This window comes from Arachis hypogaea, chromosome 16 (genome assembly GCF_003086295.3).
Source record: "Arachis hypogaea cultivar Tifrunner chromosome 16, arahy.Tifrunner.gnm2.J5K5, whole genome shotgun sequence".
Classification (NCBI taxonomy): Eukaryota; Viridiplantae; Streptophyta; class Magnoliopsida; order Fabales; family Fabaceae; genus Arachis; species Arachis hypogaea.
In genome coordinates this window covers 1,444,361-1,469,573 of record NC_092051.1, presented here as the reverse complement: position 1 = coordinate 1,469,573, position 25,213 = coordinate 1,444,361, and the positions used below count along the sequence as shown (strand labels likewise).

The window sequence follows — 25,213 nt, the reverse complement described above, 5'->3', positions numbered from 1 at the left end:
TTTAAATAATAATTTTATTTTTGTAAAAAAAAATTATTAGGCATTTTAATAGGTTTCAGGTTAGGCCAGGTTGAATAACATACCAGACTTAATACTTTAGAAAAAAGTCTATAAGGCTGCGTTTGTTTATAGAGACAGAACATTGAAACAGAGACAGAGACACAAAATCGTGTTTGACAAATGAGACATGGACAGAGACAATATGTCCAGGGACACTGAATTAATGTATTTTGTGTCCATCTTGACAGGAAATACACGGAGACACTAACAAGGGACACAACTTATTTTTCATTTTTTCTTTTATTATTCTTGTTAATTTTTTTCTAATTATATTTTTTATTATTATATTTTTCGTCTCAAATTTTTTGAATGAAAAAAATGAGAATAAATTAGATTTTCATAATTTGTTCTAGTTTATCACCAAACAGGATACATGAACACAAACTTTTGTGTTTCTGTCTTTTATGTCTTGTTCTCAGTGTCTTGTCTTATCTGTTTTCAGAAACAAACGCAGCTTAACAGATTGTAGATCAAATTTAGACCAATTAACTACATAATAAATCAGACCTATTAAGAGCAAAGCTTAGTCTGACCTGATTTGTTTCCACCCTAATTATAGACTTGTAGCACATGAGTGATGCTAATCCAGTGTTAGAAGGCAATTGTATAAACCTCAGATAGCTAATAAATTTTGGGTTCAAAATTTATATATATTATTTTAATATTAACCACAAGTTAAATGAAACAACATATGGTATACAAGGATCATGATTCATGATGTTATGATGATGTTTTTTTTTTTATTTTTAAATGTAAGACTCTATTCTTGACTCATATAAATATAGCGGTAGATTGCATAATATTCCTTCTCCAATATGCTATACATCAATACATGAGTTGTTGAATAATGTTTACTAAAAGCATATACAAGTTATATTGTTCTTCCTATAAAAGTTGCTTTAATTTTATTAAGAACTTGAATTTTCATTCTCATTCCATGATGACAAAGTTGCATATACCAACTCAAAACTTGTTATGCAAACAAATTAAAATGTGAATCCTTTTATCCAAGTTCATGACTCATTTATTGAATAGTTAAGTGCACTGGTTTTTGCAGCATGTATCATGCTAGTACTAATTAATTATCACTCATGCTCATTAGTCATCACTTAGAGATAATTCATGATTTTAAAAAGCTTTGGTTATTATAACTTCATGTTGAACATAAAGCAGAAAAGTTCATTCCTTTGTTGAAATGTTTAAAGTGTTATAAGATTAACCATTTCTTTTTACATATGTAATATTGATGCTTTGGATACATATCTGTAGTTAATTAGATCATTTAAAAGATGGGAGCTGCATAGACTGGTAACCAAATTTTATGTTTGGGTTTAAGAAACAGAACTAGAATTAGAATGATGTTGTAACCTAGACTGAATCATCATGGACAATTAAGATAGAAGTTAATAACTTATATTAGACTTCTTTGCTGTAAAGTATGTTATGTTAAGTGAAGATCAAATGATTTCTATTTTCTACCACCAAACTTTTGCTATTGACTATGCTATTTCATTTTTCAGACACTTGTGCATTAGTGCAATATGGAAGTTGAGCTTCATACATTATACTTACTCATAATGTGAGACTTGTTGTGTTGCTTTGATCAATTGATCCTTAGTGGCTATAGATTAATAGGTATACCCTTATAACATGTATAGCTTCTACATATAATAGTATTAAGACTCAAATTTTAGCGTAGTTCAACTAAACAAGAAGTCTTCATCATTCAAATCCAAAGCAATAATCCTTAATCTCATGAAAGTTGGAGATATAGTTTTGGTAGCCTTTTGTGAGTTTACATGGCAGGTGTGGTACGTCTGGTTGAGATGTTTTCATAGAGATTGTGCTGTCCCAGGAAGCATTAAAGATTTGTTTGAGAGTTGGAATGGAACAACAAGTAGAAAAGAGGAGCAGAAGAGGTGGCTAACTGGATTTTTTGCGGTTATTTAGAACGTCTGGTTAGAACGCAATAACCAAATCTTCAACAATCAAGAGGTTAATGTTGGTGTCATACAAAACAGGACGTTTTTGAGTTATAAGGAGTGGACTGGTATTGATTATACTGATTGTTGATGATAATGCTGGAGATGACATAGGATTATTACCTTTTGTTTTTAGCTTTTTTTTTTGTTTATCTGTTTTATGCTCCACTTTCATGTGTTGAGCTTCCTTTGTTTCAAAAAAAAAAAAAATTTAAGATGCATATAATATATAAGCTAGAAGACCAAAATCTAATACCTTAAAGTGATAAATATGCCTTGAACATGGCTAATTTAAAATCTAGAGCATCCATTGCATGATTAAGAATATAACAAATATGGTACTAGTATATATGTCTTGCAAGTTTAGCTAGTATACTTATTGTATTCATGCTTTCCTTGTGAATGTGCTTGTAGTATTCTCATATGTAACAAATACGGCCTTTCATGCCTCTAGAAAACAGTAAGATGTGTGTACTTTAAAACATATTCATATACAAATGAAATTATAAACACAAGTTCCATTTCAGATATTCTAGAACTCTTATTCAAGGATAATTAGTTTTGCTTACATTCACATACAATTAGTCAATAAATTAACGTAATCAAGCACAATAAGATGTGATATGTATAAATCTAATGCAAAAGTAATATGCTAAACTTTAAATATGAATTTGATTGAATGAGTGGGATTGTACCATAGACTAATGCAACTTAACAATTCAATCTACAAAATGTACCTAACAAGTTATTACTTAAACTTGTAATGAACTATAAAAACACATTATTATGACTAATTAGCCTTAGAAATAGGTGTATGCTGTTACAATTGGATTGTTATAAGATTAGATTTGTGCAAAATGAAAATTCAACATAATATGTGATATTGCTATGTAATACACACTATACATGTGAAGCCATGCATTTTGTTAGGTCTTGTTCAACCTTGGTGACATTCTAATCAATGGTTCCCTAGTCAAATCTGAATGGATTTTAGAAATTCTTGATGCAATGGAATCATTAGTTAACCTATTACCAAATGGTATTAACCAATCTCATCAAATGTCAAAGCATTCTTCTGAATTGTGCAAAAACCTAGACAACGTCACAAAAAACCCTAGTCAGAACCATTGTGGCTTCAAACTGAAATTTCTCCCAAAATACTAAACCAATTTAGTCGGTGAAAGACTCATTAGAAAGCTTACATAATGGGCTACAAAGTAGTAAAAACCGAATTGAGTTTAAGCAAGAGATTAAGGAGCTATGGAGAAAAGAATCGAGCTTAAAAGCACACCAAGCACAAGGGAAAAGCAAGGTAAATTGTCCCAAAACGTTCCCATCTATGCCTCCCGAAAAGGGAACGGGAGCCGTTGATAGAGATGAATCGGAGGGCCGAAATTCAAACTTGAAGCGAGGAGCGATCCATGCGGAGGGTGTGTGGACCAATGAGAATCGAGTATTTGGATATAATCCTACACATACTTTATTATTTAAACCACGTAATTTCCGTCTTCTTCTCTCACACCCAAAAAATTTCCTCAGTAAGCTACGTCCTTCGCAGATCCACCTCTACCACCCTCCTCATTGGAGTTTCTATTTTCCAATCTCAATTCCCATTTTGCCCCTCGCCTCCTTCTCTTTCCAGCCATGTCGTCGGAAGAGCCAACCGTGGCCGTAGAGCAACCTGCAGCTGAGCCCGAAGCAACCGCCGAGCCACCTCCGGAGGCAGAGCCCGAGAACCCAACTCCCAAGCCCAAGAAGGCCGCTAAGGAGCCCAAGCCCAAAAAACCCGCGGCTCCTAGATCTCGAAACCCCTCTCACCCTCCCTACGAAGAGGTTAGCAATTCCAGCTCCCGGTTCTATAATTCTGGCTTTCTTATTGCTTAGCTTCGATCTGAATTTTACCCAATCTGAATTATTCTGTTCGTTGCAGATGGTTAAGGACGCGATTGTGACGTTGAAGGAGAAAAACGGTTCCAGTCAATACGCGATTCAGAAGTTCGTAGAAGAGAAACAGAAGCAGCTACCTTCCAACTTCAGGAAGCTCTTGTTGTATCATTTGAAGAAGCTCGTTGCTTCTGGAAAGCTCGTTAAGGTCAAAAGCTCCTTCAAGCTTCCTCCGGTCAGGTCTTCAGCTCCCAAACCCGCTTCTGCTGCCCCCGCCAAGAAGAAGGCTGCAGCTGCTAAGCCCAAACCAAAGCCCAAGCCCAAAGCTAAGCCTGCCTCTAAGGCCAAGGACACCAAAACTACTAAGTCAGCAGCAGCCAAAGCACCTGCCAAGGCCAAGGCCGCTGCAAAGCCCAAGCCCAAGCCCAAGCCAGCTGCTAAACCCAAGGCGGTTGCTGCTAAGACCAAGGCAGCTCCGGCCAAGTCTAAGGCCAAGGCTAAGACGGCGCCAGCTGCAAAGCCGAAGGCAGCTGCGAAGCCTAAACCGGCTGCTAAGCCCAAGCCCAAGCCCAAAGAGAGGCCCTCCAAGGCTTCTAGAACGTCGACGAGAACTTCACCGGGGAAGAAAGCCCCTGCAGCTAAACCTGCGGCGAAGAAGGCAGCTCCCGCGAAGAAGGCCCCTGCAAAGGGTGCAAAGGCGAAGACCGTGAAATCTCCTGCGAAGAAGGCGACGACGGCGAGAAGGGGGAGAAAGTGAAGACGGTAGACGGCACCGGAGCCTAGTGTTGTAGGTTTAGTCATGTAAAGTTCTTTGTCCCATGCGGTGTAGTTCGATTTAAAGTTATCGCTGAAAAAAAAAATTATGAAATCTGATTTTATCAAACTTTTTTATTCTAGATATCTGAAATTTCTTTTTGGGATTCGAATTTGAGACATTACCTAGATTGTATGTTGAGTCTGATTGAGTTATGAGTTAATCATTATTGATGAAGCTTAGAGTTGGAGGTCTTTTACATTGTGGTGTTTTTTATTTTATAGTGGAACGGAATTGCGGTTGTGGTCATTGGCTTTGTCGGATCTCTAAATGGTTTATTTCTGTTCCTTTCTCCATGTTTTCTTTCTTGTATTCAATTATGTGTTTATGTTCTTATGTTCAAAGGGGCTTTCTCATTCATATGTAAGGTTGAATTCTCGAAGATGAGAAATCCTTGTACCACGTGTTTTTGGATGCGATATCTGGGATCAATGGTCGTGATTACATCTAAAGCTCTCGCTGATAATTGTAAGTATCGTTATTCGTTCTTATTCATGGAATTCCTATGAAATATGAATGATTGTTTCTCATGTCATTTGCGTTGAAGAAATAATTCCATTGATTGATAGATTCCTTTCTTGTTTTTGTTTTTAATCTATTTTTGCAATGTATTAATCTGAAACATCTTTGAACGCGTATGGAGTTTTTGCTTAATATGATTACGGTAGGATGAACTGATATTTTGACTTCCGATCTATATTGCTGATTCCATTTACTAGACCAACGTTGATGGATTCATAGTCCAACTTTTATATTTGTTTTTAGGATTTTAATAGGCTTTAGATGTTGGTCCCTAGTTCCTGAAATTGGTGCAATTTCTTCTGGAGGACGTGATTTTGACGAAATGTAAGGAAATAATGTTGAAACTTTTATCAACATTGATGAAGTGCTTGATATCACAATTGGCATAAGAGAAATGTCGTGGGTTTGAATTTTGATTTTTGAAACCCTCAACTGACATCGGAGAGGAAATTGTTTTATTTGAGGATTGCTACTTTTATGCTAAGGGGCTTAGTATTTTGTTCCATGCTGTTTGTTGTGGGTATAACCTCATGTCAATCGTTAGATGCGGTTATGAGAAACTATAATGATATAAATTTCCGTAAGATATCTGGGTTGGTAATGTCCCTTTATCTGTTATTACTCAGTATTCTTGTCTATCCTCCCTACACAATTCTTTGGTTTGAATTTTTTTCTTTCCCATTGTAGCCTTTTGGAACTTTGATTTTACTTGAAACTTATCTGACAGAGGTTGTTGAATTAGAGTCCTTCTTTCCTTTGCTTAATCCTTATCCACCTATCCAACACAATATGATTCTTGACTCTTTTCCTATTTTCTCATGTAACTCTTATTTTCGATTTTTGACTTCCCTTCCTAAACATTGTGTAAATTTATATGGAAATCTAAAGTCAAAGTTTTGTTTGGACTTAGAATGTAGTTCTAAGTTGGATTAACACTAATGAAATGCCCGAGAAATGTAGGCTTCTAATGCCTTTGACACCTAATATTTGCATAGTGTGTAGTTTATATTCCTGCTCAGGTGCTCATTTTCTGCATTGCTCTCTGTTTCATGCTATTTGTAATTGGCACAATCTCTTATGGTAGATGCGGCTTTGAACAATTATAAGAATATATAGTTGTAGTCTTGATAATAGTTATATCAATAGTTATAGTTTTTGTCCCATTCTTAAGTTCTTAACCCTCCATTCAAGTTATCCATGTATAGCAGAAACATGTTTCCTGGTGGTTGTAGTCTTGAGGGTGCTTAGGTATTAGGTAATGTGTTGTCCTTGATTGTGCAAGATCTCAATTGTTGAATTTGTTGTTTCTGGAGTTTGTGATACTTGTAGTAGTCTTGCACGATAAGCTTCTGATATATTGGTAATCAGGGACGGACAAAGGGGGGCCTCGGCCCTCCCAACTTTTTTAAAAAAAGATTAATAGTAATAAGTTCCCAACTTTTTTAAAAAAAGATTAATAGTAATAAGTTATTAAGTACGATTTAATTTTTTAAAAAGTTTATTTAATATTTAGTCTAATATAAATAAAAGTCCAGTCTAACCTAAATATTAATGATTTGTAATATCTAAAAAGTAAGTAATAATATTTAAAAAATCTGAAAAGATATTATTACTAATATTTTTTAATTAAATAAAATTTTTTAAATTTTATAAAGTGGATTTTTTTTCTTCTGGTGAGCGTCCTTCTTGATTCATTTGGTATTAATTCTCTCTATTTTGACTACTACAACTAAGAGATCTTTTTCAGCTATGAATATTGTGAAGAATAACTCAGAAATAAAATAAAAGCTGAATTTCTTGCTAATTTTCTTTTAATTATATTGAAAAGAAAATTACTGAAAAGTTTCACACAGATTCTATTATCGATGAATTTTATGATACGAAGAATCGACTACTTCGTTAATAAAAAGTACATACATATTTTTTATACTTTAAAATATATTCTCTATGGTATATTTTGTAATATATTTTATATTATATAATTTTTTGCATAAATTTTTAATATTATATATATTATTGGCCTCCCATGATAATATTTCTTGATCTGTCCCTGTTGGTAAATGCTTAATCCAACAATCAAGTGATCCATGAATAGTCTTAAAGATTGGTTGATGTTGAAGTGGCCTTTGCGTGCTTGGACAATGTGTTATGCTTGATTGTACAACATCTTCATTCTCTAATTTGTTTTTCTATTGTGTTCAGTTTTCCTTTTATTGGTTGCTAAACTTATGTTTTGTGTTGTTATTTCTGGTGGTCTGATAGACAAGCTTGTTCGCTTTATAGTGATGAGTTCGATCTTTGCGGATGGAAAAATCAGGTATGATAGTCATACTTATTGGAGCTGGATTAGTTGGATTTCTAATAATAAGGCCTGATTGGCGGGAAAGACCTCCAAAAGAAAAAAATTGTCTGTGTTTTTAAATAATATTCTTATTTTGGTGTTAATCCCGAGTCTTAACTACAGCAGTACATGTGCAGAATTAGTCCCCACTTGAGGTATCTTCTTGTCGTAAGATGCATAAGTAAATTGCATTAGTTACTGCACCTTATCGGTATGGTAAGATTATAAAAATATAGATCTGTTTGGCATAATTGGCATATGTAACTTTATCGGTTTGTTGTTATGATATAACTTTTAAAGTTTTGGGAAAATGAGATGATTGTGGAATTTTGGTTAATGACTCTGAATTCCATTAAGTGGAAGGTTTTTCTAGAGGTCAATAAGTGGCAGTAAATGTTGGACTTCTATATTATAGTTGATTGATATAACAGAATATTTTCTATAAGAGAATTATCTTGGTCAGTGTTGCATAATGACTTTCTTATCTAATTATCATCATTTATTCATTTTGGTATGCATGTTTAATATGGTCTATGGTTTCCAAAGCCTTGTTTTCCCTCTTGGTCTATATTACTAGTATTAGGAGTTTAATGGATCCTAACTGATTTGGCCGGAGAGCTTTCCTAGTGTTAGCTGTTTTATCCACAAGATCTAAACCAAAACATTGCATAAGAAAACAAGTAATCAACTAAATGAACTAGTTAAGCATATCGATGAAAGCTTTCTTCTATTTGATAGAAGATGTTGCACAGTAAAAGTAAAATCTAAGGCATTCAATTGATTACTAAGACAAATGTTCAATTGATTACATGAAAGCTTTCTTCTATTTGTAACAAACATACCGTTAACCTTAGATGCTGAAGATGGAATATTTTCAATTGTGCTCCCATGAAGTTATTATTTCATGCATTCCATTCATTTAAATCGAATACTTAAGCTGTTATATGTTCAATCCTTGAAGTACATAAGAAAATGTCTTTCCATACTGGTCCAGCTTCACAAACTGGGATGGTGTTGGCATCTTCATCCCACTTCAGACAGTCGATTTCTTCTGGATCAACAAGCCTGTCTTGGCTATCTTTCTATCCTTTTAACAGGTATTATGTCAGTGGTAGATTGTTTTTATAAAGACAATAGTATTGATATTATTGTTACACTGAGGTGAAAGACTGAAAGTTGATAGCATTGACAGTATTGTGGGATCCAAATTTTATTATTGACTATCATTTGTCTGATACAAAATAAATTGTGATTAGTAAGATCATCAAATAGAAAGATAAATGAATTTTGGCTTATGCCTATGACAACTGCTAGGTCTCATGCAGTAGTGGTGGCTGTGACGGTGAATATTTCTAGCTACTGTTATTGGTTTCACTGTAAAGTGTTATCCAGGAGGGTGTGCCATCCATATTACATTGCGCCTCTCGTGTAGTGCTAGCTAGTATCAGGAGATAGGAGGGATGAGGCTGCATCTGTGGATGATTTGTGGACTCGTTTGGAAAGATGAATTTGTCATGTAGTAACCAAAAGCATGTATGGTTCAAAATATTCTCGGTGCCTATGTACACAAACAGAACAAAATACAAAGTAAAGACTAAAGAAGAGTCTTGAGCTAAGGGCATTGTAGATGACATACATCTGATTCTTTGAAGGCATTTTTTTATCTACCTGTAGTTCTTGCTTAGAAAGGTATCCGTAAGTTTCATTCATGCAGATGCAATATTAGTATACTATTAGATTTCTTGCTGTTTATTTGAGGATTTGATAATGAGACTTGTTAACGAAAATTCTAGGTAGCTTAAATGTTGATAGAACAAGGAAACAGAACGTTTATGAACTTCCTTTAGTAAAACATGAATAATAAATTTGCTTCTTACCAAAACTTAGAATTTTGCTTCATAGATAGTAGAAGAGTGGGTAGGTTATCACTTATGACATGAAAAAGGCATTACCCCGTCTGTGAAATCATTTGCTCCACTCGAACTTTTTGGTAATTGAAAAGAAGAGAAAAAATAAACAAGAAATTGTTTAAGAAAGGCAGTCTCGTTGAATATTACTCTCAAATTCCTTTCAAGGCAATGGAAGTTCTATTTGGGGGAAAGTGTCTTCATTACGGTTTTTGCCATGGTGTTTGTTATTGTATTTGTATCTCTCAAGATCAATTGGAGATCAGCACTCCATTTCCAAGACATAATATCTCGGATTTTTAACATCAAAGGATCAATAAATCCAGAGCAATTCTGTAAATTATTGACAACAGTAAAGGCCTCCACACAGTTTGTCTCACATATAATATTTCTTTGCTCTGAGTCTCATGTAGAATACTATGACTCTCAATTGTTTGCAGACAATCTCGTGGTCACCTTCCTTTCTAATCTCTGCTAACATAAGCAAAATCAGCCCGAGTACCATTGTCATGATAACTAGTATCACAATTAATCTTAAAAGTACTTATCGAATGAGGAATCCAAGAGCCACTAATGGTGGAGGAGACCGACACTCGTTGCAATTTAAAAATATTTCGGAACTCTTTTTAAAGACAAAGCCATACCAGTTGATAAACCCCATTTTTAGGGTTTATCTTGTGTTGAATTTAGTGAATTTTATCAACTTATCTCACATTTATTCAATGAAATAACATGATTTTGTGAATTTCTCCTAATTTGTGCTTAAGAGTGAAAACATGTTTTTTAGACATTTAAATTGTTAATTTTAATTCACTTTAATTCTATTTGATGCCTTGATATGTTTGTTGAGTGATTTCAGGTTTATAAAGACAAGGATTGGGTGGAAGAAGTGAAAAGAAAAGCATGCAAAGTGGAGAATTCATAAAGAAATGAATATTTACAGAATTCATGGCGACGCGTGTACGTAGCCTACGCGTGCGCGTGGAAAGGAAATTTGCCAGACGACGTGTACGCGTGACATATGCGTACGCGTGACAAGCAGCACGTGACCAACTTAAAGGCAATACACTGGGGTGATTTCTGAGCCATCCAGGCCCAGATCCAACTCATTTTCTAATGCTATTGAACCTAAGAATTGAGAGGGAATGAACGAAGTAGTCATAATTTAGTTTTTCATAATGTTTTAGGTTAGATTTCTAGAAAAAGAAGCTTTCTCTTCTCTCTAGAAATTAGGGTTTTAGATCACTTCTCTCCATAGATTTATGTTTCAATTATTGTTTTGATTTAGTTTTCTTCACTATTTCTTGTTATTACATCTTTGCTCTCTTAGTTTTATTTATTATTTTCTTTATTGTGTTATTTTTATGTTATGAGCACTTTGTTAATTTTAGTTTTATTTAATGCAATTTATGTTTTTATGTCTCTTATTATTTAATGAGTTGTTATTGTTATTTTCTTGCATTGGGTAGTTGTAGATTTTATATTTCTTGCTATTTTATCTTGCTTTCCTTTTATGTCTTCCAAGTGTTTGATAAAATACTTGGTTGGATTTTAGAGTAAATTTTTTTATTCTTGACTTGGATTGAGTAATTTGGAGACTCTTGAATTGTCAAAGTCTCTTGTTGATTGGTAATTGAAGATTGTCGGTTAGTTTGAACTTCACTAAATCTAGTCTTTCACTATAAATTGACTAGGACTTGTAAACTCAAGTTGATTGTATGCACTTGACTTTCTATAATTTGTTAGATGTTAATTAAGTGAAGGCAATTAACATTTACCATCACAATTGAGGATGATAACGAGGATAGGAATTTCAATTCTTACCTCTTGCCAAGACTTTTTTTAGTTGTTAACTTTATTTTCTTGCTATTTTTACTTTCTTGTCTATCATTCAAAACCTCCAAAATATACTTCCCTTCATAGCCAATAATTGAGCACTTGATTGCAATTCTTTTGAGAGACGACCCGAGGTTTGAATACTTCGGTTTATTTTTATTGAGATTTGTACTTGTGACAAACAAAATTTAAACTTGATTGAGGATTAACTGTTGGTTTAGACTATGCTTGCAACGAAATCCCTTTGAGAAATTCTAGGTCGACAATAATTTTCCATCACCAATCACCTTGTCCGTGGTTCAAGGCTCGTGGGGATGAAAGATTTCGTTATTCCCCAAACGTCAAATCCACCAGAGACCAGAAAAGAATCTAAAGGGGGCGTTGTTTGCTATTATATAAGAACTAACTTATCAAATTAAGTGGTTGACCGGAGATCCCCAAACCTTGCCAAACTAGCTGGGCTTTTGGACAATCTCGAATGCAATGTAAAATCAATTCCTAACCTAAGAAACATCGTAGATAGCTATTCGTGTGCGAAATGTCCCTCTTAAAGAAATACAGCAGTAGGAAAAGCCTCTCGAAGACATAGTCAGACCAAGAATTTGTGCTTTTTCGGAACATGTTGACGCCAAAGCCAAAGCCGATTTTCCCTATCTTCTCAACTAAACATCTTATTAAGTCACAAATAATCACTACAAGCATCATAAACCTTTGAAGCCGCACTAGTCCAACACCAATTGACCTCTGAACCAGCTTGAACATCCGGGTTGTAGGAGTTAGGAGAATAGATATTCTCAAGGTTTTACTGTGCAGATGACCAAAGGTCCATAATCCGAAGATCCGAAGATCCGATTCAAAAATGTTAACATAATTCATCTCATGACACAGTAGCCCCTTTTTTCTCTATTTAAAAAACCAAAAGTTTTGTTTCAAATTCCCAATGCACCAAATAAAACATTCATTTAAGATATTCCAAACTCAACATATATTCTTCCAAAAATAAGATCATCTGACTCAAGACCGACAAAAACAATTATTCTTAGAAAAATAATATTTTTCGTCAATAATTAAATTCATAACTTATTTAGATGGTAAAAAATTGTCAAATTAACTTTTTAAAAAGAGCAATATTAGCCCAAAAAAATTTCTAAATTCACAAAAATTGCTCCACTCGAAGTGATACAAATTAACGCAAGATATTAATTTTAAAGACAAAAATAAATAAATTATAACGTAAGATATTACTTTTGAACCCCCTCTCTCTCATGAATTCACACATTCAATTAATTGATTATATGCTTTTAATGTAATTATAAAGTCCAAAGATTTCAAATAGGATATGTTATTTTATTTTGGATTTGAATCTTTTAAATTTTAAATTTAACTTTAGAAAGTAAAATATAATCTATTACAATTTATTTTATAGATAGGATAAAAAAAATATAAAAAAAATATTCAATAATAAAAAATCTCACTTTATCCTCTAAAATAAAAATCTAAAATTTAGATAATCCAAGTTCTTTTATTTCGACGGAAAAAATAATATTTTATTAACCGAACTCTTTAATTGACACTTACAAATAACAATAAAAACATTAGTCATGCTAAGAAAGAAGATAAATATTTTTTTATGTTAAACAATAAATTAACAGGATGTATAATATTTGATTACAAAAAATTTTATCAAGCAAAAATAATAAAACTGAATTTTTTTCCTTTTTCTAAATCTACACATCTATGTTGTAACATAATAAAATACTTTTCTCTTTTTTTCACGAAATAGATCTGAACAGTTTCTTGGTCTATAAAAATTTGGTGATTGTTATAATGTCTAAAAGTGTTTGCTTAAGTTATCAAAAGAGGTTAAAAATTAATATTTAATTTTAAAAATATAAAAGTAAAAAATTATTAAATATTCAAAAATTGGCATAAAAAATAAGTTAGACAAAAGTTAAGCACCAAATTATAAGCACCATAGAATTCACCTAAAATTTTTTATAAACAAATAACCTTTTTATTATCAACTTTTTCTTAGATCTGAAGAACCTGTACAACCAAATCTAAAACATCTATAAAATGGAACTATAATATAATAAGAATGAAAGTGATAGTTATTTTGAAAAAGAAGTAGTACAATCGATATTAATTATAACAAAATTTGCAGCTGGTTTATTCCAATTAAGAAACATTATTTTGTGATCCTGCGTTCTACTTTAATTATAAAAAAGAATTATAAAATAAAAAGATTGATAAAGTGATAGGTTAATTATCATTATATTTGTAACTTTCAATTTTACTATCTAATTTAAAAATAATCAATATTTATTTTTTTACTTTAAACTAGCTTGATCTCTTAATTTTATATAGTGTTTTTTTTAGCATTTGCATTTGCACTTGCTATCATTGGACTATTTTTTTTTTATATTGAAAAATGAGCTATGATCTACGTTAATAGTATCATGTTTTTATGTAATAGATGAATATAAGGGATAGTTAATATAAATACAAATCGTGAATATCAATTTTAAAAAAGACAAAAAATCAAATAAAAATTGTAGATGATGATTTCCAGAGGATTTTTTCTTAAAAAAATATTCACTAATTATTTTTGTAGAAAATAATTTTTGAAAAGTAAATTATTAGCCACATATTCAATTCTATAAGAATCGTTAATAACGATTTTTTTAAATGATTTAAATTTCAGTGATCGTTAGTCATATTTTTTAATTGAGGTAAATTCTAATATCATAACAAGGTATTGTACTATTCTATTATAATGTATCAGTATAAGGGTGTTTAAATCTAAATTGATTGAAATTAAACCGCACATTTAATTCAATCTAAATAAAAAATTAATTAAAATCGTACTAATATTATTATTTTATTATTATATTTACAATTATACTTATAACATGTTTAATTTTATATACATTTATATATTATTCAAATATTATTATTATTTAATAAATATTTTATGTTCAAAATGTTATTTATTTATTTATTTTAACTAACTTATATTTTTATTTCTATTATTATGTTATTATTAATTTTTTAAGATATTGTTGAGACTTATTATGTCATTGTTGATTATTTAAAATTTAATGTTGAGATTTATTATACGTATTTAATTTTTTTAATTTATAAAACTATAAATCCAATCTAATTTAAACCGCTTGAAATTGGATCGAATGTTTTTTAAAAAAGTATCTAATCCAAACTGTATTACAATTAAAATTAGTATTTAGATCGAATGAATTTTTAACTTAAAATGGATTCGTACTGTGAACACCCTACCAGTATTCCAACTTTTATATTAAAAATAATTTGCGCTATCATTGAGTATATATTCATGCTTTTTTATTTTTTATTTTTTTCGGGAGAACCTAAAGTAAGTCCCCCAAAAAAACATAAACATACACAAATAAAAGTATAACACAAATTCCAATTTCTTACATTGAATGATATTTAAACATCGTATTGCCATTTAGAATATGTTTTAAAACCCTTGAAATGACATTTTTTAGTGAAGATGTAAGATGCGTAGGGCCCTATATGAGATCAAATTGCGAAAAGCTCTTTAAATTATAAGAATATTATTTATATATTAAAATTTAATTATTAATATTAATTTTTAATATATTTAAATATAAATATTCATATAATTTTTTTAATTTATTTTTGATATATATTTATATTAATTTATATTAATATCTAATTTTAATAATTAATTTTGATGTACAATGTATAAATAATATGGTCGTTAAAATTATTATTCGATTAAATTGAAAAGGCAAAATTAGAGAGGCGTGAAAACAAAATAAAAAAAAATAAAAGACAAGAACGAAAATATCTTATAAATACCCTCATCGTTAAACCTAACATTCTGCACGGCCTCTGAATCCATTCGCTTCGTTACTTGTTGAAGTTCTTGTAGATCCATGTAAGTTCCTCTAGATTAATGCCCTCAAAAGATATTCTTCTTCTTCTTCGTCTTCTTCTTAAACCCTAATTTTACACACTACACTTTCCACCTTATCTTTGATGGCTATTATTATTTCTTCGTTTTGAGCTTTTCATCTAACTAATTGAATTTATTTATTCAAAATTTTCTTTTTTGAAACTTTGGACGTTTGTGCTTTAGCAACTTTTAAGTGATTGTGTTTAGTTTCCACTACTCCAATCTACAGGAAGAAGTCTAGAAGGAATTAAGGAATTGTATGTTGCATTAGTGAAATTGTTTGGGGATTGTGTTTTAGTTTCAAATTCTGTTTGAATTGGTGCTGAATTGTTGTTGTTTTAACTGAGTGGTTTTGCAGAAAAATTAAGAATATAATATTGTGATGTCTGGGGAAGAATTTGATGGGCATGATGATATGGGAGGGTATGTGCCTGAGGACCCTGGTTTTCAACAAGATCATTCTGTTGAACTTGATGAGGGGAATGTGTTTGATAGCTCTGGTTTTCCTCAGCTGCATCAACTTGATGAACACCATGATCCAGGAAATTTTGCTGAGGATGCCAATCCTCCTGTGAATGATTTTGCTGGCTATGATGTTGGAGATTTTCCGGAAGACCCCAGTTCTCCACAAGAGGAGCATGTCATTGAAGAAAATCATGATGTAGGAGATGTAACTGAGAATTTTGGTCCTTCTGTGCCACAAGAAGGGCATGAGAATGATTCCCAAGGACATGAAATTAAGAAGTGGCCTGGGTGGCCTGGAGAGAATGTCTTCAGGATGTTGGTCCCGGTGCAAAAGGTTGGCAGTATTATTGGCCGGAAGGGTGAGTTTATTAAGAAAATCACAGAAGAAACTAAGGCGCGAATCAAAATTCTTGATGGTCCTCCTGGAACCATGGAAAGAGCTGTGAGTGTACTTTTCAGTTTGCTGGTTGTTAATTTGTGCAGTGACAGATAATCTTGGAATAACTTAACTGTTTGTTTTAAGCATATTATACGTATTTGTGGATATTGATCTTTGCATTCCTTTGAATATCTTCATAGTTACTTAGAACCTGCTGATCTATATTATTGGGGGAACTGCCTATTAATTTGATATGGAATTCCTTTTTGATCAAACAAAGTTCTTATACCATTAATCTGAAATTGAAATTAGTGATTGGTCCATTAGAAAACATGTTGTGAAGGAATGTAGTTAAAAGTTACTGTAGACAAGGAAGTAAAAGCATAAAAATAATACAAAACTAATAAACACACAAAGGAAAGATAATTGATCAAACAGTTTAAATATACATAAAAAGAGATGTATTTTTGTCACGATGACCGAGTGGATATGTGCAGGTTCAACAAATATGAATGACCAAAGTGGCTTCAAACAGAAGAACCAAAGCAGCGAAACAGCAACAAGCATATGCAAGTGCTGAGATGCTGTTTTTGTGTTAGCAACCAGAAATAGTTTGTGGAGACTTTGGTTGCAAGAAGCTTTCAATGTACCTGGTAACTTCAAAACTTGGTCGATTGGAGTCTTGCCACACTCCCTGAAAGTATTTCCTTGAAAGCACTTAAAATAAATAAAAATGATAACAACAAATAAAAGAAATCAGAAATGATAATGAAGTCATGAAACATGTCAGGAAATTTTACAAGTCTAATATTTACCTTGATCCCTGTAATTCGTTGGGTGGAACCTTGCTAGCATGAACAGATTTCTTCTAATATTAAGAAGTATTAATTAATTATTCTAAAAGAAATTTGTCATAGCAAGAATAAATGCTAATCAATTTAATCAGAGATTCACAACACAAGGTTCTAAGAATTGGTAATAAAATATAATGAATAAGATTATTCCCATATTTTCCTTGTTAATGCCACAATATCGATGAACAAGAAGATGAAACAATTAATGGGTAAGATAGATAAAATTATTTGCTTTAAAGTTTGGAAATGATCTATTGTACTTTTTGGTACTTAGTGTTTATGAATTCTCTTTCTTGGTGATTTTAAAAGGTAATGGTTTCGGCAAAAGAAGAGCCAGATCGGACCATACCACCTGCAGTTGAGGGTTTGTTAAGGGTTCATAAACAAGTCATCAATCTTGACCATGACTCGGCAGACACATCAGGTGCTGGGCCCTCAATTATCACTAGGCTTCTAGTCGCAGATACTCAAGCAGGAAGTCTGATTGGGAAGCAGGGTTCCACCATAAAATCCATTCAAGATGGCTCTGGTTGCATTATACGTGTTCTTGGATCAGGTTTGTTCACAGCTATTTTCGATTATGTTAGGATACCTTGCTAGGTTTGTTCCCATCTATTTTCGATTATATTAGGATACCTTGCTTATATTTGGAAACCAGTACACTTTACTTTTTCAGAATTATTTATCAAGTGGTCTTTTAGTTGATCTTATATGGCATATTCTCCCAATTTACATTCAGTTTTTTTCCCCTTTCCTCCCCCCCCCCCCCCTTTCTCTGCTGCATTAGTGATCAGACTGCTGTAATATAATTGTTTAGAGAGTTCATTAATTTCTTGTTAGAAATGGCAATTATATGTTACCTTCACTTGATGAAAAAATATGCAAGAAGAACTATTTATGATATTTAATCTTAAAAGATTTTGGTTACTGAGTTTTAATTTTCTTGAATAATGTACTATTTAAAACAGAAAACCTACCTGTGTTTGCTTTGAGAGACGATAGTGTTGTTGAAGTACAAGGTGAACCTGCTGGAGTTCATAAGGCAGTTGAACTTATTGCAGTTCATTTGCGTAAGTTCTTGGTTGACCGCAGCATAGTCGGAGTATTTGAAACAAAGGCAAGTCCTTTTACCTCCCCCTCCTTTTCTTTCCACGAAGCTAAAAGGTGCGAATGCGAAGATCAAAAAGTGGCTATGAAGTTTCTTTTACAATTTTACAATGTCTTGGACCTTTTCTAAATGTATATTGTTTGTGATGCAGCAATTTTATATGTTGTTTCGAAGTTACACATGCAACAACAATCTTTGCTAACAATTCTGTTGTCTTTTTTTTTAACTGTCAGATGCAAATGCCAGATGTTCGAGTCAACCACAATGCACCCCCACGCCAACCTTGGGTTCCTCCTCCTCAAGGGTTTCCAGCTCCTGGTGGTGGTGGGCCTGCTTTTGCACCCCCTAGTCAGCAATATATGCCACCATCACATCCCTATGATAATTATTACCCAACAGCCGACATGCCTCCTATGGACAAACAATTCCATCAGGCTCCACTATCTGCTTATGGCAGGGATCCATCCGCTGGAATTCATCCACCAAGTGCACAACCACAACAGTCTGCTGCAACTAAGGTGTCTTCTTTTGCCTAACTTGAGAATTTTTGTGGAGAGTGATATTCATTTGATGAGGCATCGTATCTTGATTTTATGTAATTTCGTTTCTACTGCATAGGTTACACAGCACATGCAAATTCCTCTATCATATGCAGATGCTGTTATTGGAGCATCAGGTGCAAATATCAGTTACATTCGTCGTGCTAGTGGAGCAAGTGTTACGGTTCAGGAGACAAGGGGAGTGCCAGGGGAGATGACTGTTGAAATAAGTGGGACTACATCAGAGATACAGGCAGCCCAACAGCTGGTTCAGGTATTTGATTTTAAAGGTGTACCATGTTTGCTACTGGTATTGTTTTTGGCAAAGTTCCAGTCTATTATGCACCCCGTGAGTTTGGGTAGATCATAATGAGATGTGTTGATTTATACTGCATAAGATTTACTTTGCACAAAGCCTTGAATAGTGGCTTCATTGGACAAAGACCAGCTCAAAACATGATTGCTCTAATACAAGTTCAGAAGTATTTTGAAACATGTGCTGGAGTATATTGTAATTATCATTGTCCTGTGAGTTCATGCTATTGTTTTCTTTCATTTGCCTGTCGATTTTCAAATAATCATATAAAACAATAAAAAACATAGAATTTATCAGAGCATTTCTGCGGGGAGTTCAGAATGTGATATGGCAAGTAGCAGTTTCTCAAATTCTGCCTTATTTTGGTTTAATTTATTTATCCGAAAAACCACATTCTATCTGATGCAGAACTTCGTCGCTGAAGCTGCAAGTGCTGCCCAGGATCAAGTGGCAGGAGCAATTAGCCAAGGTTACGGTTCCTATCCAACTAATGCTCCAGCATATGCTTCTCCGCCCTCTAGCACTGCTGGCCATGTGCCTTCTTCCGAGTATGGCCCCATGTATGGTACCAATTATGGTTATTAAGAAGCTATATTCAATTTTTGTGTAGTTCTTGTTGGGGTGTATTTTATGGTTTTATGGTGGGCTAGGATTTCTTTTATTTTCTTCTTTCTTCGTAGGTGGTGGCATTGTTGGTCTTGTCATGGTTTTCTGGCTGGAATAATGCCCATTTAAACATTCATATGGTATAAAACTTGCATTTGTTCTTTCTCTCGATTACTTGGATCCGAAATCCGCTTTATGCATTTTCTCCCCAATTGCATTATGCTATATTCCCCTGTAATATTTCTAGAAATCTAGTTTTCCTTCCTAGCAAGGAGAATTTTTTGCTTTTTTTTTTCGGTTCAGAATTTTCTGCTATGGATTATGGTTCTACAGTTTTACTTAATTGTCAATTATATAATTTTGGGCTTTCAAGGTTCATATAATGAATGATCAACATGATTTTCTTGCTACCGGGCTATTCAATGATTGAGTATCTTAATAAAGAAAAATTTCACAAATTCTGATTATTGCATGTTTTCTTGACCCAACTACTTATGTTATATTGGGTCATTAGCATGTTAAATTGAATGTTCCTACCTATGCTCTACAGAACTCAATTTGAATACGCAAATGACGGGAATGGATCTTTTCAATTGTTAAAAAAAATTGAGAGCGTAAAGTGTGATCTTTAACTCTTCATTGCTCTCTCTTTCTCATTTATTATTGGTCCCACTTACAAAACTAATGATGAGAGATCACATTTTATTCTCTCAATTGTTAAAAAAAATAGAGAGTATCCAGACAACCACACGCTACTAATGTCAGTTTTTATCGTGTTTCCGTTATTGATATCATGATCATGTTCGTATGGAACTGCTTAGAATATTATTCTCATATTCTGAATCAGAAGTATTTTATCGAAGATTCCACGGGATCAATGTTTCACAAGTTTTGCTATTTTGTTTTTCTTTTTGACTCCTTGAACATAAGCAATGAGAATGGACAGAACTCTTAAAAGGAAAAATCAATGAATAACAAGGCGTAAAGAGAATGAGCTAAGCTTTTTGTAATAACAATACACAAACCTACTACCAAAAAAAAAAAAAACAATACACAAACCTATAGAAGAGGGTTGAATATAATCATCATAACTTTCCCCATCATAAATTGCCACATGTAATAACTATGTACCCATGCTTCTTTCACGGCTGGTTCTGATTCTATCGTGGTTCTCAATTTGTTCTTTCTTTGTCCTATCATCCATTTTGTTATCTTTCTCTTTTGATAGAAAATTAGATTTAATTATGAATATTTTTTTCTAGTTAATCAGTTAATGTGAGCTTTGAAGCAAAAATAAAAGCTCCTATAAAAAACATCACGCATCACCTACTTATCATGGGTATGAAACATCCATAGTACTTTTGACCAAATGAACTCGTCGTTTATTGAAATTAGTCTAGAACACAAGTACACAACATATTGGATCTGTGAAGTGGCAACTGACAAGGCATTAAAATTGTATATTAGTTACCATTTAACAAGGCACAACCCAGTCATCAAGGATGAGTTCAGTTTGGTGTTAAAAATTGCATAAAATTTAATTATTACTTTTTACCAGTATTTTTATCTCAAACCAGTTTATGAAATCTATGATTGTGGAGCGTTGGAATTGAGCGAAGAAACCTTGTCCTAACAATATAAAAAAGAAAAAACAATAATTAGTTAGTAATAATATTGTTAATAATGTTGGTTGTAACTTGTAAGTATTGTGGTGATTGCTATTGTTAAAAAGAAAGACAAAAATACAGCAAGTGGATGATGGTAGTTATTATTACGAAGAAAAACAAGAGAAAGAAGATGATGGTACTTAAGTAATTTACCATATTATTTTTTAATTTTTTTTTATTTGGACTACCAAAATTCTTAATATATCTTTTCCCACCTAAGACAAAGCCTTCTTTCACACTAGAGTGACAAATTGAGAAAGCTGAGCACAGGTGCGTTTATCCAACAGTGTCTCGAATAATTAAACCCCTAAACCTCAGCACTTTCGTAGAACACGCACAAGGAAATTTTTCTCGTGCGACAACTAACGAATGTACATAAGCTAAGATAGCTTCAGGCCTTCAGTTATTGAATCTTCTTCCTTCTAGATTAAATATACTAATGATAATGATGATAACATTAAAGCTGATTATTTTTTAATGCGTGGTCAAAATGGACTTTTAGTCTTTTACACTAATAGGGTATTATTGCGTCATAAATAATAACAGTGACAATTGCGGTCCTTAAAGAAAAACATGTGTCTTTTGGGAGGCGTCATATGCCGTGGACTAAGTATATTAGGTCATTTGGCTCAAAATAAAATAAAAAAATTAAATTCTATTAAAATTTATTATTTTTAATTATTAAATCTCACGAACTTCTAATATTTCTCATAAAAATATTAATTATCTAATATTTTCTGCGTATGTTATTATTATTATTATTATTGAATTGAAGTGCTATTGTTGGGAAATCACCAATTTAAAGTATGGTGGAATATTTGAATCGACAACTAGAGTTAAATTTCAATTTGGCCCTTGAAATTTAGTCTGATATTTAAAATGACCTTCATAATTTTGTTGGCTCCAATTAAAACCCCCAAATTTACAATTGTGACTCTGGCTTGCTCCTGCGATCATTTTCGTCAGCAGAATGTTGATCTGATGTAATTACATAACATGGTGGACACTACTTAAACGACGGCGTATTGATTTCACGCCCAAACCATTTGAAAACCACGTCATTTCAGTTTTTTGTGGGTTAATAGGACAATCATAATTTGCAAAACATCAAGAAAAACCCTTACACTATGTGGTTTCCAAAGGGTTTGGGCGCGAAACCAATGCGCCGTCGTTTAAGTAGTGTCCACCATGTCATGCAATTGCGCTAGATCAGCATTCTGGTGACGGAAATGATCGCAAGGATAAGCTAGAGCCACAATTACAAATTTGAGGGTTTTAATTGGGACCAACGAAATTGTGAGGGTCATTTTGTGTATCAGGCCAAATTTCAGGGGACAAATTGAGATTTAACTCCGACAACTATTGACATGAAGATATTCTTATATAAAGAAAATAATTTAAAATTATTAGATAGATTCTGTTTATGAACATAAAAGATTATTGTGACCTCAAAGATATTCTTATATAAAGATAATAATTTAAAGTATGAACATAAAAAATTAGATTGAAAGTTTTGGCCATAAATTGTTGTGAGCGACGAGTTTACATACGTCATGAACAGCAGCAGTTCAAAATCCAAAAGAGTGAAAAGACATTATAAAAAGCAGAAGACTCAATATCCATTCAGCAATAAACCAAAACAACGAAAATGATTCAAAACATCATCTTGTTCCTGTTAATGTTCCTTCCCTTTCTCGTTTTCTTCTTAATCAAACCATATTCAAAAAAGAGCAAAACCAGTGTCATCCCAAAATCATACCCAATCATTGGCAGTTACTTAGCACTCAAGGCCAACTCCCACCGCCGCATCCAGTGGCTCTCCGACATCGTCCTTGCCTCCCCTGCTGCCACCTTCACCCTCCGCCGCCTTTTCGGCATCCAATCCATCTTCACCGCCAACCCCGCCACCGTGCAGCATATCCTGAAGAACAACTTCCCCAATTACCGAAAAGGCGATATCGTCGTCGGAACCCTCTCCGATCTCCTCGGAAACGGAATCTTCAACACCAACGGCGAGGACTGGAAGTTCCAGAGACAAGTTGCCAGCCACGAGTTCAACACCAAATCGCTCCGCAATTTCGTGGAGAACGTAGTCGACAGCGAACTCTCCGATCGGCTGGTCCCCATCCTGTCCGGCGCCGCCGCAAGGCAGGAAGAAACCCTGGATTTGCAAGATATCCTTCAGAGATTCGCGTTTGACAACATCTGCAGAATCGCGTTCGGGTACGATCCTCAGTACTTGAACTTATCATTTGAGAGAAGCGACTTCGCCGAGGCATTCCAAGAAGCAACCGAGATCAGCAGTTTACGGTTTCGCGAACCCTTACACTTCGTATGGAAGCTTAAGAGAGCCCTCAACATCGGATCTGAGAAGCGATTGCGAATTTCTGTATCTAAAGTGCGCGACTCTGCCAATAAACTCGTCAGAGAGAAGAAAAAGGAGCTCCAGGACAACTCATCGCTTGGATCCGTCGACATGCTCTCGCGGTTCTTGAGTTCCGGTCACTCCGACGAGGACTTCGTGACGGACATAGTGATAAGCTTCATACTCGCCGGAAAGGACACTACCTCTGCGGCGCTGACGTGGTTCTTCTGGCTGTTATCGAAGAACCCTCGCGTTGAGAAGGAGATTCTGAAAGAGATAAACGAGAAATCAGAAGCTCCGGTTTACGATGAAGTGAAGGAGATGGTGTACACGCACGCTGCCTTGTGTGAGAGCATGAGGCTGTACCCTCCGGTTCCGACGGACAGCAAGGAGGCGGTGAACGACGACGTTTTGCCGGACGGGACGGCGGTGAAGAAGGGAACGGTGGTGACGTATCATGTTTACGCCATGGGCAGGATGGAAAGCCTTTGGGGTGGTGACTGGGCGGAGTTTAGGCCGGAGAGGTGGTTGGAGAGAGTTGAAGGCGACAAGTGGCGGTTCGTGGCGAGGGATTCTTTCAGCTATCCGGTGTTTCAAGCGGGTCCCAGGATTTGCTTGGGGAAGGAAATGGCATTTTTGCAGATGAAGAGGGTGGTGGCTGGAGTTCTGAGGAGCTTTAGGGTGGTTCCCACGGCGGCCGACGGTGTTGAACCGGAGTTCATTTCGTTCTTGACCTCTCAGATGAAAGGTGGTTTTCCTGTTAAGATTCTTCAAAGAAAAGTTTGATTCACGGATCACTTTCTCACTCACGGCGGCCACGTGCTTGCATCCTTAGACTTTTGAGGAGTACTAAGCATCATTAATTTTTGTGATTTGTACCATTAAATAATTATTAATGATAATTTTAATGGCGTGAGATTGACGTGAAATTTTATTTAATAACTCACTTTTTTTTTATTGATTACATCTTGGCCAAAATTTAATATAATTACTGATCTCTAAATTTTTCCTAGACTTTTTATTCATTTATATTTTTTTTTGTTTATGGTTAAATTTACTCTATATAAGTATATCAAAAATATTGATATTTCTTTTTTTTGGTGACTCAAAATATTGATGTTTCAGTTGTTTTAATCGTTGATCTAAATTATAAAAAATATATATAATATATATTAATTGAAATTAATTATTAAAACAACTGAAATACCTATATTTCACGATATCTTAAAATTTTTTCGTATAGTATATACTCAATAAAAGGTTTTTGTTTAGTTATTAATTATTATGCAGTATCTTTCCTATATTTGTTGTAAAGGCTAGATTCTTCTGTATCCAAGTAGGGGATTAAATGTAAGGAGTAAAAAACATAGTCCACGATCTAATTGATTTAATGAATAATTTTATTGATAGATTTTTTTTTTTTCTAATTGGGATTCTCTATACTCTTTCTATTTTTTATTGGTTTTTAATTGGGAATTTTTTATTCTATATTTATTTCATTCTTAAAGTGGCCTTTTAAATTCACATCGTTTACCATTTTAATTTGTACGATCAAATCTGAGTTACTTGTATGGTACATTCATCTATCTGCTTTTTTATTACAAATAAAA

At 33.6% G+C, this 25,213-nt stretch overlaps 3 protein-coding genes across 8 annotated transcripts; all 3 read left to right on the top strand.

Moving 5' to 3' along the window:
- Positions 1–3,536: 3,536 nt before the first annotated feature.
- On the top strand, positions 3,537–9,270 carry LOC112754371 (uncharacterized). Of its 6 annotated transcripts, none has more exons than XR_003178519.3 (7): positions 3,537–3,875; positions 3,973–4,727; positions 4,965–5,013; positions 5,109–5,208; positions 7,525–7,579; positions 8,598–8,700; positions 8,918–9,270. XR_003178519.3 is itself a non-coding variant. In XM_072219196.1 (3 exons), the coding sequence occupies exons 1-2, from the start codon at positions 3,687–3,689 to the stop codon at positions 4,681–4,683; spliced, it is 900 nt and encodes a 299-aa protein (XP_072075297.1). In that variant the 5' UTR covers positions 3,537–3,686; the 3' UTR covers positions 4,684–4,727; positions 4,965–5,022. The 6 variants fall into 6 exon arrangements, 2 of the variants coding, with proteins under 2 accessions (XP_072075297.1, XP_025657780.1); XR_011873426.1 differs by having other exon boundaries at positions 8,565–8,700; XR_011873427.1 differs by lacking the exon at positions 7,525–7,579.
- Positions 9,271–15,152: 5,882 nt separating this feature from the next.
- LOC112754368 (flowering locus K homology domain) lies at positions 15,153–19,742 on the top strand. Its single transcript, XM_025801992.3, has 7 exons — positions 15,153–15,286; positions 15,663–16,211; positions 17,312–17,558; positions 17,971–18,119; positions 18,344–18,628; positions 18,729–18,923; positions 19,374–19,742. The coding sequence occupies exons 2-7, from the start codon at positions 15,687–15,689 to the stop codon at positions 19,548–19,550; spliced, it is 1,578 nt and encodes a 525-aa protein (XP_025657777.1). The 5' UTR covers positions 15,153–15,286; positions 15,663–15,686; the 3' UTR covers positions 19,551–19,742.
- A 2,940-nt stretch (positions 19,743–22,682) lies between these two features.
- Positions 22,683–24,567, top strand: LOC112754367 (cytochrome P450 94A1-like). The gene has a single exon (XM_025801991.2). The coding sequence runs from the start codon at positions 22,887–22,889 to the stop codon at positions 24,387–24,389; it is 1,503 nt and encodes a 500-aa protein (XP_025657776.1). The 5' UTR covers positions 22,683–22,886; the 3' UTR covers positions 24,390–24,567.
- Positions 24,568–25,213: the final 646 nt, after the last annotated feature.